This window comes from Salmo trutta, chromosome 13 (genome assembly GCF_901001165.1).
Source record: "Salmo trutta chromosome 13, fSalTru1.1, whole genome shotgun sequence".
Classification (NCBI taxonomy): Eukaryota; Metazoa; Chordata; class Actinopteri; order Salmoniformes; family Salmonidae; genus Salmo; species Salmo trutta.
This window is the reverse complement of record NC_042969.1, coordinates 1,208,723-1,223,645: the sequence shown is the minus strand read 5'-3', so window position 1 is coordinate 1,223,645 and position 14,923 is coordinate 1,208,723. Positions and strand designations below refer to the sequence as shown.

The window sequence follows — 14,923 nt, the reverse complement described above, 5'->3', positions numbered from 1 at the left end:
GAATTAGAGGCAATTCACACCGCCCGCTCCTCCGCCTCCCATCGCGCCCCTACCTGGGGAATGTGCCAGAGAGATTTCATGGCTGAGACAGAGGAATAAGTGTTGCAGGCTCCCTACAGACCCCACAGTACCTTCAGTTCCCCCAGCCCTCCCAACCACCCCGACTGCACAAGGATCCCTCAGAGGTGCCGCACTGACAGTGTGAAAATGGGAATCTTCCAGCCCAATCCGAAGCTAACCGTAGCCACACCAGGCTAACTGAGCTAAACTCCTCTCTTGACTGGTTCTTTAGGTTCTGAGTGGAGCTTTTTAGTCTCTTCAGACTGACAGCTCCTTGCTTTCTCAGTGATAGTTCTGTGTTAGCCCGCTCCACGAGGCACTGATGTGAGTCTGACTGAGGGAGAGGTTAAAGGTCAGAGACTTCAGGGGAAATGTTACTAGCATCCTCAGATTTTTGAGAAACTTCTGAGTGGCACATTGAGGCAGTTCCAACCTTCAAACTAGGCCTTTGCTGCTCTCAGAAAAACAGTCTTCGTGAAAAACACCTCTATCACAACCTATTTCCTCCGTACAATGACCTCTGTTCCTGCTGATCAAGACAACACATTTTGGTTCGTAACAATGTCTTAAATAATCTACTTTTGCAACAGAAATAACCTGGCAAAAAATAACAGTTTGTCAAAGAATCAACACAAAAAACGTATGTCTGTAGAGCGAGTCAAAAAACAAGAAGGTTTGTCTGGGCCCATCAGTAGACCAGACCAGGTCTTCTTCATCCAAAATGGCACCCTAATCACTAGGTAATGCACTAGATTTAACCAGGACCCATAGGGGTCTCAAAATTATTGCACTACATAGGGAAAATGGTGTCATTTGGGACCCAGCCCAGGTCACAGTGTACTGGTTGGTTTACCTTGTCCTCATTCCCTCTAAGCCTCTGGGCCTCCTTAATCCTGAAGGAGGCTTATGAAAGCAATAAAACGCCATTAAAGGTGACAATTCACACTAGCAAAAAGCAATAAGAGAGCTTTTTTCCCAAAAGCCCTGCCCCCAAAAAACGGAATGCCTTCTCACAATAGGCAATAGGGCTTTACGTTGTGAGAAATTGCCAGAGCAGATCTGCAATTACCGTATTACAGTGGCGGATAAATGAAGAAACTTCAGCAGCCCCTTGGACAGTGTATATTTATAAATATTACTAGGGTTGTTTGCGAGCTAGTGGGGGAGAAAAGTGACAGCAACAACACAAACAACGGTGTACATTTCTGAGACATAGGAGATATGCCTTAATGTTGTGGGATTGAGATGGGGTGTTGACAACAAATTCAGATGTATTGCGGCGAATACCCCACCGCTAAATTAAACCAGGCTGACATTTCTGGAAGGTTGAGGAATAATGCACTCAATATATTTTCCACTGTTCAATCAGCAAACGCATTGTGTGCATGTGTGTGTGTGTGTGTGTGTGTGTGTGTGTGTGTAATGCAATCTAATCAAGTGATCGTTTCTCCAGTGTGCTGTCTCAAGGAAAGAACACAATGAAAGCCATTTAGATGCAAAACGTTCCAAAAAAACAGATTAGACTGCAGATTATTATTATTTGCCTAAAAACTATTGCTCATCCCTGGTATTACAATATTTAAATGCTAATATGGGTTAGTCTGCAATCCATTTCAAAAAGAGAAACAACTTAGACCAACAAAAGGGCCCCCAGTTCATTTGCAAGGCTGTATAATTTAGAAATCCTTCATTGGAAAAGTGTTCCAATTTGCATGCAAGAATTGTGTCAACAATTTATAGCCTTTCCAAATCACAGCCTATTAGCGATGTCATTGCTGAAAAAAATATGTAAGCCATAAAAAAGATGACCTTACTTGTAGATTCGGGGACAAACTGACTAGGCTAGAATCTTTTAAAAGGGAAAGGAGAAGAGAGGAGAGGGAGAGACGCATGAGAGGAACACGACTCACAAAGCGTAATAATATAAAGGGCGTACTTACCGTGACTTTGCTCCCAGTGATCTGCATGCAGCGGTCAGCGGAGAGGAGTTAATGTGCAAAAAGACAACAAACGGCACAATCATTAGTTGGCCAAGAATGTCCTCTCAAATATAAGAGGTATCAAGCGCACCTTATTCTGACATTACATAGGCTACACACTGTGCTTACACTGCTACATACACTACTAAACACTTATAGGGTAACATAGCTGAACTAAAAGTTGAGGGTCCATCATGGTAAGACAGTGTCTGTTCATTTGGCAGCCATTTTGAAAGAATATGGAGTCTCCTGTTCACTTGGCCTCTATGTGAGTCGGTTCCTATTTTCCTATTTTTTTATTTGGGGACTGTTTTTATATTTGGGGACTTTAATTAGCCTGTACAGGATCTCAATGTTAATGGCAATATAATATAATATTAAAAAAGACAGTTCAAATTATCTGTATCATGATGATTTAACAAACATTTTCAGGTCAGTTTATTCAGTTTGTTCACAGTCTAACAAACTGTCATTTTGAAAAATGTCAGAATTTGACACAAATCCAATTGTCTTTGCGCTTGATTGATTTCCCATGGAATTAACCCCTAAAATGGCAGTTTTTCCACAGCAAAACAAACAGGTTGCTCTCATCTCCCAAAGGCCAAAATCAATCAGCTGCCATCTGTGCTTGACTTCAGGTGTCAGATTTAGCGACGCCGCGTAGCACCTTGGAGCTCATGCAGTCAGCATGATTTCTGGAGTTTAACCTTGTTATCTGTCAATAGTGGCGGGCAGTGGGGAGCGTTTTCTCTATTACGGCAGCGTGTCTCGCAGTGGGTGGGTGTCTGTCAGCCTAGTAAATGTATTCTAATCTGCAGCTGAGCACAACCCTCTCTCTCGCCCGCCAGCTGCACTCCGAGAAGCACCGTGCAGTGTACACTGATCACAGGAAGTTACAAAGTCACTGCACATCAAGACAGCGAAGACATACTCTCTCTCTCCATCGCTTGATCTCTCTCTCTGCCTCTCATTCCATCTTTCTCTCTCTTTCTCTCAATCACTCGCTCTATCACACTTTCTGTCTTCTCTGCATTCCTTCAATCACTCACTCTCTCGCTCCCTTCTTTCTCTTTCTTCCTCCCTGGCTCTCTGTAGTCGACTGTAATTCCCTCGCTCTCATTCTTTCTCTGGCTCTCTTTATCAATCTCTCTCTCCATCTCCCTCTCCCACTCTCCCATTTGACGCTCGGCTTCCCTCTCCTCTATCAGAGTTTATGGCGGCAATAAAGTCAGTTTTAACTGTGTTGCCGCTTGATCATGTGCACTGTGCTTTTCACCATAAATCCACATTTCCCCAGTCGTCCTCTGATGAATCTAGCGTATCATTGTCTAACTTTGAGGATATCTTCACACGGTCTGGTTATTATCGGGAGAATCGGGACCTTGAATCACATAGAGGTGAGTGACTACTGTCTCCAGCATTGTTCTGGTGTTGTTTTAGAGTTGATAAGACTACATGGTGAGAACATTAAAACATGTTTCTTTTCTGACTTATTGTTTTGGCGGCTTGACCAAAAAGATCAGACATTATCTTGAAAAACCCCAAGTAGCATCACTGTCAGGGAGGAGCTCGAGGGGGAATAGCGCTTTATGTGCTAACATCCATTTCCCCACGCAAGGTAACACCTCATTCTCGCTAAAACTGTGACAGAATTCCTGTAAATTCTAAGAGAAAAAAACGACCTAAAGGTAGTCCTAATAATAATTGGACTAATGCTTGGTTATTGTTGGATGTGTGTATGCTAATGAGCATCTCTAGTGCTCCATTATAGAACAACTCCCTAGTAAACAAACTTCTGAAGGAAATGTCATCAAGAGCGGTGGCATTTATTGATATTCTCCCCTCACTATCATTAGCATTAGCATCATTTCTCATATGGTGTGGGGAAAATAAAGTTATTTATTCATTAGAGAAGATAACAGTGTGACAGGAGAAGAATAACAAGGCCTTCATTCTCTGACGAATTGTCAGGCTTCACTGCGAGAATGGGGTGGCACATTGGTGATTGGTCAAATTACTCTTTGAAATACCAGGGTATTGATGGGGCACGTTGGTAATTGGTCAAATCCCTTTTAAATACCAGCATGTTAATTTCAAATTGTGTTAGTACAAAGGCAGCAAAATGGCTGCTCAATACATTTGACTAGTTGCCCCTCAAGACCCGGCCATCACACTCATCCTCATCGCATCATGAACATTTGAATTGGAACAGGGAAATCATTTGCAAGGTGAGAGAGAAGCAAAGGTTTTTCCATCCCACTCGTAAGAAAAGATAAATGATTGCGTTAGTGTGAAAGGCATGCATTTGGCACATTTAATGACACTGGCATACATTTGTCAGAAATAATTTAAGAGAGAACAAAAGAGAAAAGAGCGAGAGAAAAAAAGCACCTTGTGCAAAGTTAATGGCAAAGGACATCCAAACTTGCTACAAGAGCCATGCTGGATTTCATTGTACAGAGCTCATATTCAAATAAACAGGGTCAATGGCAATATTACAAATCTTCTCCTTTGAAAAGACATTGGCTGCATCCCAAATGGCACCCTATTTCCTATGTAGTACACTAGCCTCCTATGGGCCCTGGTCATAAGAGGTGCACTGCATAGGTATTAGGGTGTCTTTTGGGACACAGACAGTCTGTGTTTTGTGTTGGGGGATAACTTGAAAGACTCCCACAGATGCATACTGGTAGTAAATGGGAAGAGTTCTCAATCTTGCTCGGTGATAAACTAGAGAGGTGGCAAGACATGAAAAATACAACTCTCAAGAGGAGCCATGTTTGGAGAGAATACACAAACTAATAATCAGCCCCACGCTCCCATTAGCTAGCTAGTATTCTTTTGGCCTAATAGCCTCAGGGAAATATAATACAAGTTAATGGCCATATTTTTCATTGGATGAATAGATTTGCCTAGTTAAATAAAGGTTAAATTAAGAAAAATACAAAAATAAAAAGATTGGGGGAATAAATAATTATGACATTATCCAGAACAATAAAGGATAATAACTCTAAATCTCTCTATATATGAACACAAAAAGGATCTCAAAAAGGGTGCATTTGGTTTGGTAGTTAAATCTAAAATGGTGATCCCCTCCCTACACTGGTCCTCAGGTCTGTTGAGACTGACAGTCAAGCAAAAAGGCCAAGGACGTCGAGGACACGTTTGTCGCTCCACTGATATTTGCACTTTATACCTCCATTCCTAATGTAATCATTCTGTGAATTAGCTTAAGCTAAATTTTAGGTAGAGGGAGAGCTGATGGAATTCCCTATTGCCTTACAATATAGATAATAAACAGACAGGTCCCATTGCTTTGATTACATTCTCTTTTTGCCATTCTACTTTATCTATTTCTATGGTCTCTGTTAGTTGGTGGCAATGATCTAGTCGAGAACAGAAAGACACAGGAAAGAGGTGACTTGGTGTGTGAGTGAGTGCACGTTATTAGTCAATTTTTCTGCAAAAGGAAAATTCCCTTGAAAGCAATCAGGCATACAAAGAAGACCTTAAAAATGTTAGAGGAAGAGAACACACAAAGATTTAATTAAGGCACATATTAGTTGTGAAAACACCCCACCACAAGATCCCAAAAATGAACCCAAAAACGAAATGCAGATATTGTCAGACCATACCATGGTAATATACAATCTAGTACCATGTCTCAATTTCCCTCTATCACGTGTCAATTACGGACTATTAGTAGCGAGCAAGTAGTTAAATCACTAAAAAATGTATTACAGTTTTTTTGCCTTAGTCCTTCAAGTATGAACAAAAACCATCCTTGAAAAGGCACACAATCACACTGCGCTCACCGAAACATATTAATCCAAAATGGCAACTCTATTCCGTATATAGTGCACTACTTTTGACCACGGCCCATAGGGCTCTGGTGAAAAGTAGAGCACAAGATAGGGAAAAGGGTGCCATTTGGGACATAGACTAACCTACAGCATACTCTTCACCTACAGGAGTCTAATTGGCCAGAGTAATGTTGTGTCTATCATTATTTACAGAAACCAGTAGGGATGGATTGGGTTTCTAACAGGGGGTGGGGATTTGCTCTGCCATGTTGAAGACAGGCACTTATCACACAGAAACACATCTGTCCCCTGGACGGCTAAGCTCTCCTACCCTGTCATAGTGGTGTGTGTGTGTGTGTGTGTGTGTGTGTGTGTGTGTGTGTGTGTGTGTGTGTGTGTGTGTGTGTGTTTGCGCAAGTGTCTGTGTCTCTATATTCTATTCTGAAATCCATTCAACGGGCTCCCACCTACAGGGCCTATAGAATGTGAGGGGTAGGGAGGATGCTGAAAGACAGCCGAGCCCTACTCCCTTTCACCCAGACAGAGGATACTGTTAATTTGAATAATATAGCAGTGCTCACACAGCATAATGGGCCCAGTGAAGAATTCAATAATCTATGATCATCATCATCATTATTAATAATGCCACTTAATTACCATAACAATGAGAGGGGTAATAAATGATCATGTCAAAGGCCGGCGAGTGACTTGATAGGAGTCTATGAGTAAATGTGAGCCTACCCTCAGTAGGGGCCTTAAACTTCATAAAGAAAATTCACCTCATAACCCTGGGATTACACTCCTCAAACGTGCTGGGTTTACCACTCTTATTGGTTTAGATTGTTGAAAGTGTAAAGCGATGCATTCCAAATTCGAATAAAAACTTGTTCCTTCCCCAATATAAAGCAACTGAGAGTTACGGTTGCGCTACAACAAAAGCGGTTTGATAAGCACTCGGGGGGGAAAAAAGGTTGAAAAAATGTAATGGAAGCAGTAATCAGAGATTGGGGGCTCAAGCAAGGAGAGCGAGACGGAGTGAGAATGTGAAAGAGTGGTAGAGAGAGAGGGGCACAGAAAGAAAGTAGATCAGGTTCAGCTCATTATTCTGTAGTGTGTCTGTAGAATGTCATATTTTTCAGCCCACTCACTACTACTACACTGGGTGAGAGTAGCTAAAAAAGCCCTTTGGTTACAATAAAATGCAGAAAGCCCATTAGTTCCATTACAGATATATAATACAGAAAGACCATTGGTTTACAACAACGACTTACAGATTTGGCGGTGGTGGAGATGTACTGGACAACCATCTCTCGCTTGGTGCTCAGGTCCTTCCCACGCAGGGGGGCTTTACGCTCCTCATTCAGGTTCATGTCCTCCTGAGGAAACAAAGAAAGTGAGGATAAATGACTACTACACATCATGGGGCAATTATTGTCATTTTAAATCCATTAAGACTCTACCAACTGCACTTAAAGGATGTCAACACTTTTTACTCAAATGGAAACAGTCAATTATTATCCCACTGTTTGCTGCTGCCAAAGATGCAATCCTAACAAGGGTATCGAGTGTATGTTACACTAGAAAAGGTCACTCTTGGATCATAGCACTTTATGTCCAGCTTCTGTACTTTAGTTGAGGGTACACAGTCCTTCTTTCACTCTATAGGCAATGTGACAGACAGGCATAGCAACAGGAGGTAATGAAGACAGTCCCACAGCTAGTGACATTAATAACTACCCCTGGAAACAAAAGTGAGGCCGAAGTATGATACATCACCCTCTGTTATACAGCAGAGTGGATATCATACAACACCGCCTGTATAGTGGAAGGGTAAGGTTGATTACCATACAACAATATCATAAAACAGTGCCTGGATGGACAGTAGCCTATGTCTCTTTAGCTATTATCTTCACCATACATTCCACGGTTTATTCTGCACCACAATAAGACCCTTTCTTGTCAAAGAGATGAGGGGATGGAGGGAGGGACGCAAGAAGTGAGGGAGGGATGGAAAGAAGAGCACTAAAAGCAGGGGAATGACATGATGAGGATTGCAGGAGGATGAGAGGATGTTTATTCGGAGCACTCTCAGACAAAGGTATGGACTGAATAACAGAAAAACACACGGCTGAAGTCATGTGGCTGAGTGGAGCTGCTGTGAAACCATGCTGCCATCTAGTGGGAGAAAGATGTATGGTGCATTTTTCTTTTGTTCGCCGACGTTCTGTACACAGTGATTTGGCTGAGCTTCTTTTGCTGTATGGTGATGGTGTTGAAAGTATAGCCTAGAATGTAAAATCGAGAGGTCTCGTTTTAAATGGCACCATATTCCCTACCTATATAGTGCACTACTTTTGACCAGAGTCCTATGGACCCTTGTCAAAAGTAGTGCACTATGAAGGAAATATGGTGCCATTTTTGGACACAACTATAGATAAATCAACCATATGTTACCTATATGTCCACTGTATGATCTAACATTTTGTGAAAAGATTTACATTCCCGTTCCTTCATTTTCTTTAGTTCAGTTTGTAGACTGGTACAGTATAGTCTGTGGCTGTTGAAAGACACTAGGTACAGCATCATGGGTATTACCATTAAAGGGTATCATGACCCAATGTCCTCCTCCTCCACCTCCTCCTCTTTCCTCTACATTTTGTCTCAGTAAATACACCAAGAGTTGGGGCGCACTCGTGGAGGGAAACTTTACCAATTGGCCGTTTTCTAAATACCCGGGACCGGAAGACGTTTTAATTAACCTCTGAACTCTGCCGGATAAATGGCATTCAATAAACGAGGCAAAACGCGGCGCGGAGAATATAAGGGGGAATGTGGGGGAGAGACAACAGGGCCTGAGGGGTACTCGTCAGGGCCGACTAGAAGCGAGAGAGAGGCCTCTGTGTTCTGCCACCCAAAAATTATTAATTATACTATTATTAATTATATCCTCGCAGGTCCACATGGAAGAATCCCAACATATCCCTGGCAGCAGACTCAGGTAATTGAAACGTTTACACAGGCACCCTACAAACTGTGTGTGGAGTTATTTGACGGTGGTGGAGGCGTGTGTGTGTGTGTGTGTGTGTGTGTGTGTGTGTGTGTGTGTGTGTGTGTGTGTGTGTGTGTGTGTGTGTGTGTGTGTGTGTGTGTTCTTTCATGTTGCCTGACGGTTCTATCCACCTCTGCTTGGCTGGCCTAACAGTCAAACGGACTGGGCCTTAACTCTGTATCACCTGATTCAGCATTCAGAGCTACTACTGTAGGAAACAACGTGAGACAGACGAAATATACGTCAGGATACGTCAGAAATCACAAAGCGATGTGGAGAGATGAGCTGCCTGTGAACACAGCTTGGGGCTTCCATTGGCATTTGTTGCCAGGGATAATGAATGGGGTGCCGCCATATCTGTATGCTGTTGAAAAGGATATGGACAATGGAAAAGGTTGAGTACGAGAGAAGTATGTTGAGCAGGAGAGAAAACATTGTTTTAATTTGCTTCGACTGTGACAAATCTGTGACAAAATTATTTTCTCCGGTGCCCCCAATTTTAATTCATGGAGTTTAGGGGCACATCTTGGCTCTCCTCCTCTGTGGTTTAAGTGCCCGTCTTGTGCAGACAGAGAAAGTGTAACTGCAATGGAGGATCACAGCGGCTGTTATTACGGAGAATGCTGCTCCTGGCAATGAGGCATAGGCACATAAAGGCTCAAACTAGCCTCATCAGCACAGTAATGGTCACTTTCGCTCACTCAGTCTCTCTCTCTCAGTCTCTCGCTCTCTCTCACACACATACACCAACTCTATCTCTATCTGTAGTAGTCAGTGACAACTAGGAGGGAGGATCATCTTTTGGATGTATTCCCTGCAAAATCTGTAGATATGAATCATAAAGAGCTCATAAAACTAAAAACTACAACAGCAGGTGGAGGCATGTTGATGGCAAGAGTTCACAGATTGTAAGTCAATTCCAGGTATTCTCTCTCTAGAATACCTGGAATATGACAGAGAGGCAATATAACAGACAGCGATAGCAATAGGAGGTAATGTCGACAAGCCCACAGGTAGTGACAGTAATAACTACCGCTGGAAACAGAAGAGTGAGGATGGAGTATGATGTATCAATTGGCCCTGGTCAAAAGTAGTGCACCATATACAATGCCAGTTGGGATGCAGAAATGGAAATGATCATCCACAATACAGACAGGTTTGTATGATATGCACTCTGCTGTATAACAGAGCGTGATAGGGTGCCATTTGCGACACATCCCTTGGAACATTCTGTGCCAACATGTAGCAGAGTGGCTTGACAAATGTGTACGCATGTGTGATGCTGGGTGGTGATGGGTAAAAAAAAAAAAAAATCCATACAGTTACATATTGCAATATTATTTTGGGATGATATTATATCTGTCATTTTTGTAGGTAGCATTAGCTACAGCTAGTCGGCTGTACCTGAGCCAAAACTCCAGTATTTTTCATCCTATTCTCCAACTTTAATAGTGTTTTCAGCACTTTTATTTCCCTGACTGATCAAAACGTGTTTTCTCATGCGCGCATGTCTCTCTGCAGCAGACATATAGTAAGCCGTATGTTTGGAACATCAAATCTCAATAAAATTGCAGCATCGAATTGCAATACAAAGAATCATAAGAATTGTGAGAATCGCAATACATATCGTATCGGCACCTAAGTATAGTTATAATATCGTATCATGAGGTCCCTGGCAATTCACAGCCCTAATGCTGCTGCCTATGGCTCATCCCCCACACTGTTTGTCTGCATCTAACGTGCTTCACAGCGGTCGGCCAGGCGAGAGACGATCGTTCCAATAACAAAATTAACACGCAGAGATACGTGTGGTCTAAAGGGCATGGACTGGACAAGACAAGGAGTGACCTGTCCGTCTATCCATTCATCTGTCATGGCACGTCCTCGCCGGTCGTTACAACCCCTTCCTTCTCCCTCCTAGTCCTACCCTTGTACAGGATAAATGTGTCTGAATATTAATGGTAATGATGGGGAAGGGTACAGATTCATAAAGAGGGGAGTTTGCCGCTGGCTAAATGAGGATGTAAACGTGTGTCACATCGCGGCTCGCTGTTTTCCCAGCACCACGTCCCGCATTAAGAATTCTGCCACCGCGCCTCCTCCTTGCCAAAGACTCTCCCTCCAACGGGAGATTTCAGAGGATTTACCACTGTGAATGTATATCAGGGGCTCCAACTCCGGGGTCCAGCTGTGCACATCTAAAGAACACAAGGACGCCGCACAAGACTACACACACTCTCCTTGTGGCAGAGAAGAAGCCACAGCAGCCGTAATGTGGCTCTCAGGCAGGAAACAGCTACTGGTTTAACATGACCAATAATGTAACACTAACATTAGCACTAGCACAAACACTACCACTTTCAAAAACACTACAGTAACACTAACACAAACATGACACCCTACAGTACGCACTACCACTTCTGTAACACTAACACAAAAACTACACCCTACAGTACACATTACCACCTCTGTAACACTAACACAAACACTACACCCTACAGTACACACTACCACTACTAACACAAACACTACACCCTACAATACACACTACCATTACTAACACAAAAACTACACCCTACAGTACACACTACCACTACTAATACTAACGAAAACACTACACCCTACAGTACACACTACCACTACTAACACTAACACAAACACTACACCCTACAGTACACACTACCACTACTAACACTAACACAAAAACTACACCCTACAGTACACACTACCACCACTAACACTAACACAAACACTACACCGTATAGTACACACTACCACTACTAATACTAACACAAAATCTACACCCTACAGTACACACTACATCTACTAACACTAACACAAACACTACACCCTACACTACACACTACCACTACTAACACTAACACAAACACAACACACTACAGTACACACTACCACTACTAATACTAACACAACCACTACACCCTACAGTACACACTACCACCACTGTAACACTAACACAAAAACTACACCCTACAGTACACACTACCACTACCGACACTAACACAAACACTACACCCTACAGTACACACTATCACTACTAACACTAACACTACACCCTACAGTACACACTACCAATACTAATACTAACACAACCACTACACCCTACAGTCCACACTACCACTACTAATACTAACACAAACACTACACCCTACAGTACACACTACCACTACTAATACTAACACAAACACTACACCCTACAGTACACCCTACCACTACTAACACTAAGACAAACACTACACCCTACAGTACACACTACCACTACTAATACTAACACAAACACTACACCCTACAGTACACACTACCACTACTAACACTAACACAACCACTACACCCTACAGTACACACTACCACTACTAATACTAACACAAACACTACACCCTACAGTACACACTACCACCTCTGTAACACTAACATAAACACTACACCCTACAGTAAACACTACCACTACTAACACTAACACAAACACTATACCCTACAGTACACACTACCACTACTAATACTAACACAAACACTACACCCTACAGTAAACACTACTACTACTAACACTAACACAAACACTACACCCTACAGTACACACTACCAACCACTACACCCTACAGTACACACTACCACCTCTGTAACACTAACACAACACTACACCCTACAGTACACACTATCACCTCTGTAACACTAACACAACCACTACACCCTACAGTACACCCTACCACTACTAACACTAACAGTACACCCTACAGTACACACTACCACTACTAACACTAACACAACCACTACACCCTACAGTACATCCTACCACTACTAACACTAACACTACATCCTAGAGTACACACTACCACTACTAACACTAACACAAACACTACACTCTACAGTACACACTACCACTACTAACACTAACACAAACACTACACCCTACAGTACACACTACCACTACTAACACTAACACACCCACTACACCCTACAGTACACACTACCACTACAAATACTAACACAAACACTACACCCTACAGTACAGACTACCACCTCTGTAACACTAACACAAACACTACACACTACAGTAAACACTACCACTACTAACACTAACACAATACCCTACAGTACACACTACCACTACTAATACTAACACAAACACTACACCCTACAGTACACACTACCACTACTAATACTAACACAAACACTACACCCTACAGTACACACTACCAACCACTACACCCTACAGTACACACTACCACCTCTGTAACACTAACACAAATACTACACCCTACAGTAAACACTACCACTACTAACACTAACACAAACACTATACCCTACAGTACACACTACCACTACTAATACTAACACAAACACTACACCCTACAGTAAACACTACCACTACTAACACTAACACAAACACTACACCCTACAGTACACACTACCACTACTAACACTAACACAACCACTACACCCTACAGTACACACTACCACCGCTGTAACACTAACACAACACTACACCCTACAGTACACACTACCACCTCTGTAACACTAACACAACCACTACACAGTACAGTACATACAACCACTACTAACACTAACACAACCACTACACCCTACAGTACACCCTACCACTACTAACACTAACACTACATCCTAGAGTACACACTATCACTACTAACACTAACACAAATACTACACTCTACAGTACACACAACCAGTACTAATAATAACACAAACACTACACCCTACAGTACACACTACCACTACTAACACTAACAAAAACACTACACCCTACAGTACACACTACTAATACTAACACAAATACTACACCCTACAGTACACACTACCACCTCTGTAACACTAACACAAACACTACACCCTACAGTACACACTACCACTACTAACACTAACACAAACACTACACTCTACAGTACACACTACCACTACTAATACTAACACAAACACTACACCCTACAGTACACACAACCACCTCTGTAACACTAACACAAACACTACACCCTACAGTACACACTACCACTACTAACACTAACACAAACACTACACCCTACAGTACACACTACCACTACTAACACAAACACTACACCCTACAGTACACACTACCACTACTAACACTAACACAAACACTACACCACCCTACAGTACACACTATCACTACTAAAACTAACACAAACACTACACCCTACAGAACACACTACCACTACTAACACTAACACAAAAACTACACCCTACAGTACACACTACCACTACTAACACTAACACTAACACAAACACTACACCCTACAGTACACACTAACACTACTTATACTAACACAACCACTACACCCTACAGTACACACTACCAGCACTGTAACACTAACACAAACACTACACCCTACAGTACACACTACCACTACTAACACAACCACTACACCCTACAGTACACACTACGACTACTAATACTAACACAAACACTACACCCTACAGTACACACTACCACAACTAATGCTAACACAACCACTACACCCTACAGTACACTCTACCACCTCTGTAACACTAACACAACCACTACACCCTACAGTACACACTACCACTACTAACACTAACACAACCACTACACCCTACAGTACACACTACCACTACTAACACTAACACTACATCCAAGAGTACATACTAGCACTACTAACACTAACACAACCACTACACCCTACAGTACACACTACCACTACTAACACTAACAGTACATCCTAGAGTACACACTACCACTACTAACACTAACACAACCACTACACCCTACAGTAAACAATCCCACTACTAACACTAACACAAAAACTACACCCTACAGTACACACTACCACTACTAACACAAACACTACACCCTACAGTACACACTACCACTACTAACACTAACACAAAAACTACACCTTACAGTACACACTACCACTACTAACACTAACACAAACACTACACCCTACAGTACACACTACCACTACTAATGCTAACACAACCACTACACCCTACAGTACACACTACCACCTCTGTAACAA

The 14,923-nt window shown here is 42.3% G+C and overlaps 1 protein-coding gene across 1 annotated transcript in view; it reads right to left on the bottom strand.

Moving 5' to 3' along the window:
• LOC115205051 (protein diaphanous homolog 2) overlaps positions 1–14,923 on the bottom strand; it is a 675,845-nt gene that overhangs the window by 617,093 nt on the left and 43,829 nt on the right. The window contains exons 5-6 of the mRNA XM_029770617.1: positions 7,114–7,218; positions 2,001–2,021 (exon numbers count right to left, since the gene is read on the bottom strand). Coding sequence (XP_029626477.1) covers positions 2,001–2,021; positions 7,114–7,218 — 126 coding nt within the window. The remainder of the gene's footprint in view (positions 1–2,000; positions 2,022–7,113; positions 7,219–14,923) is intronic.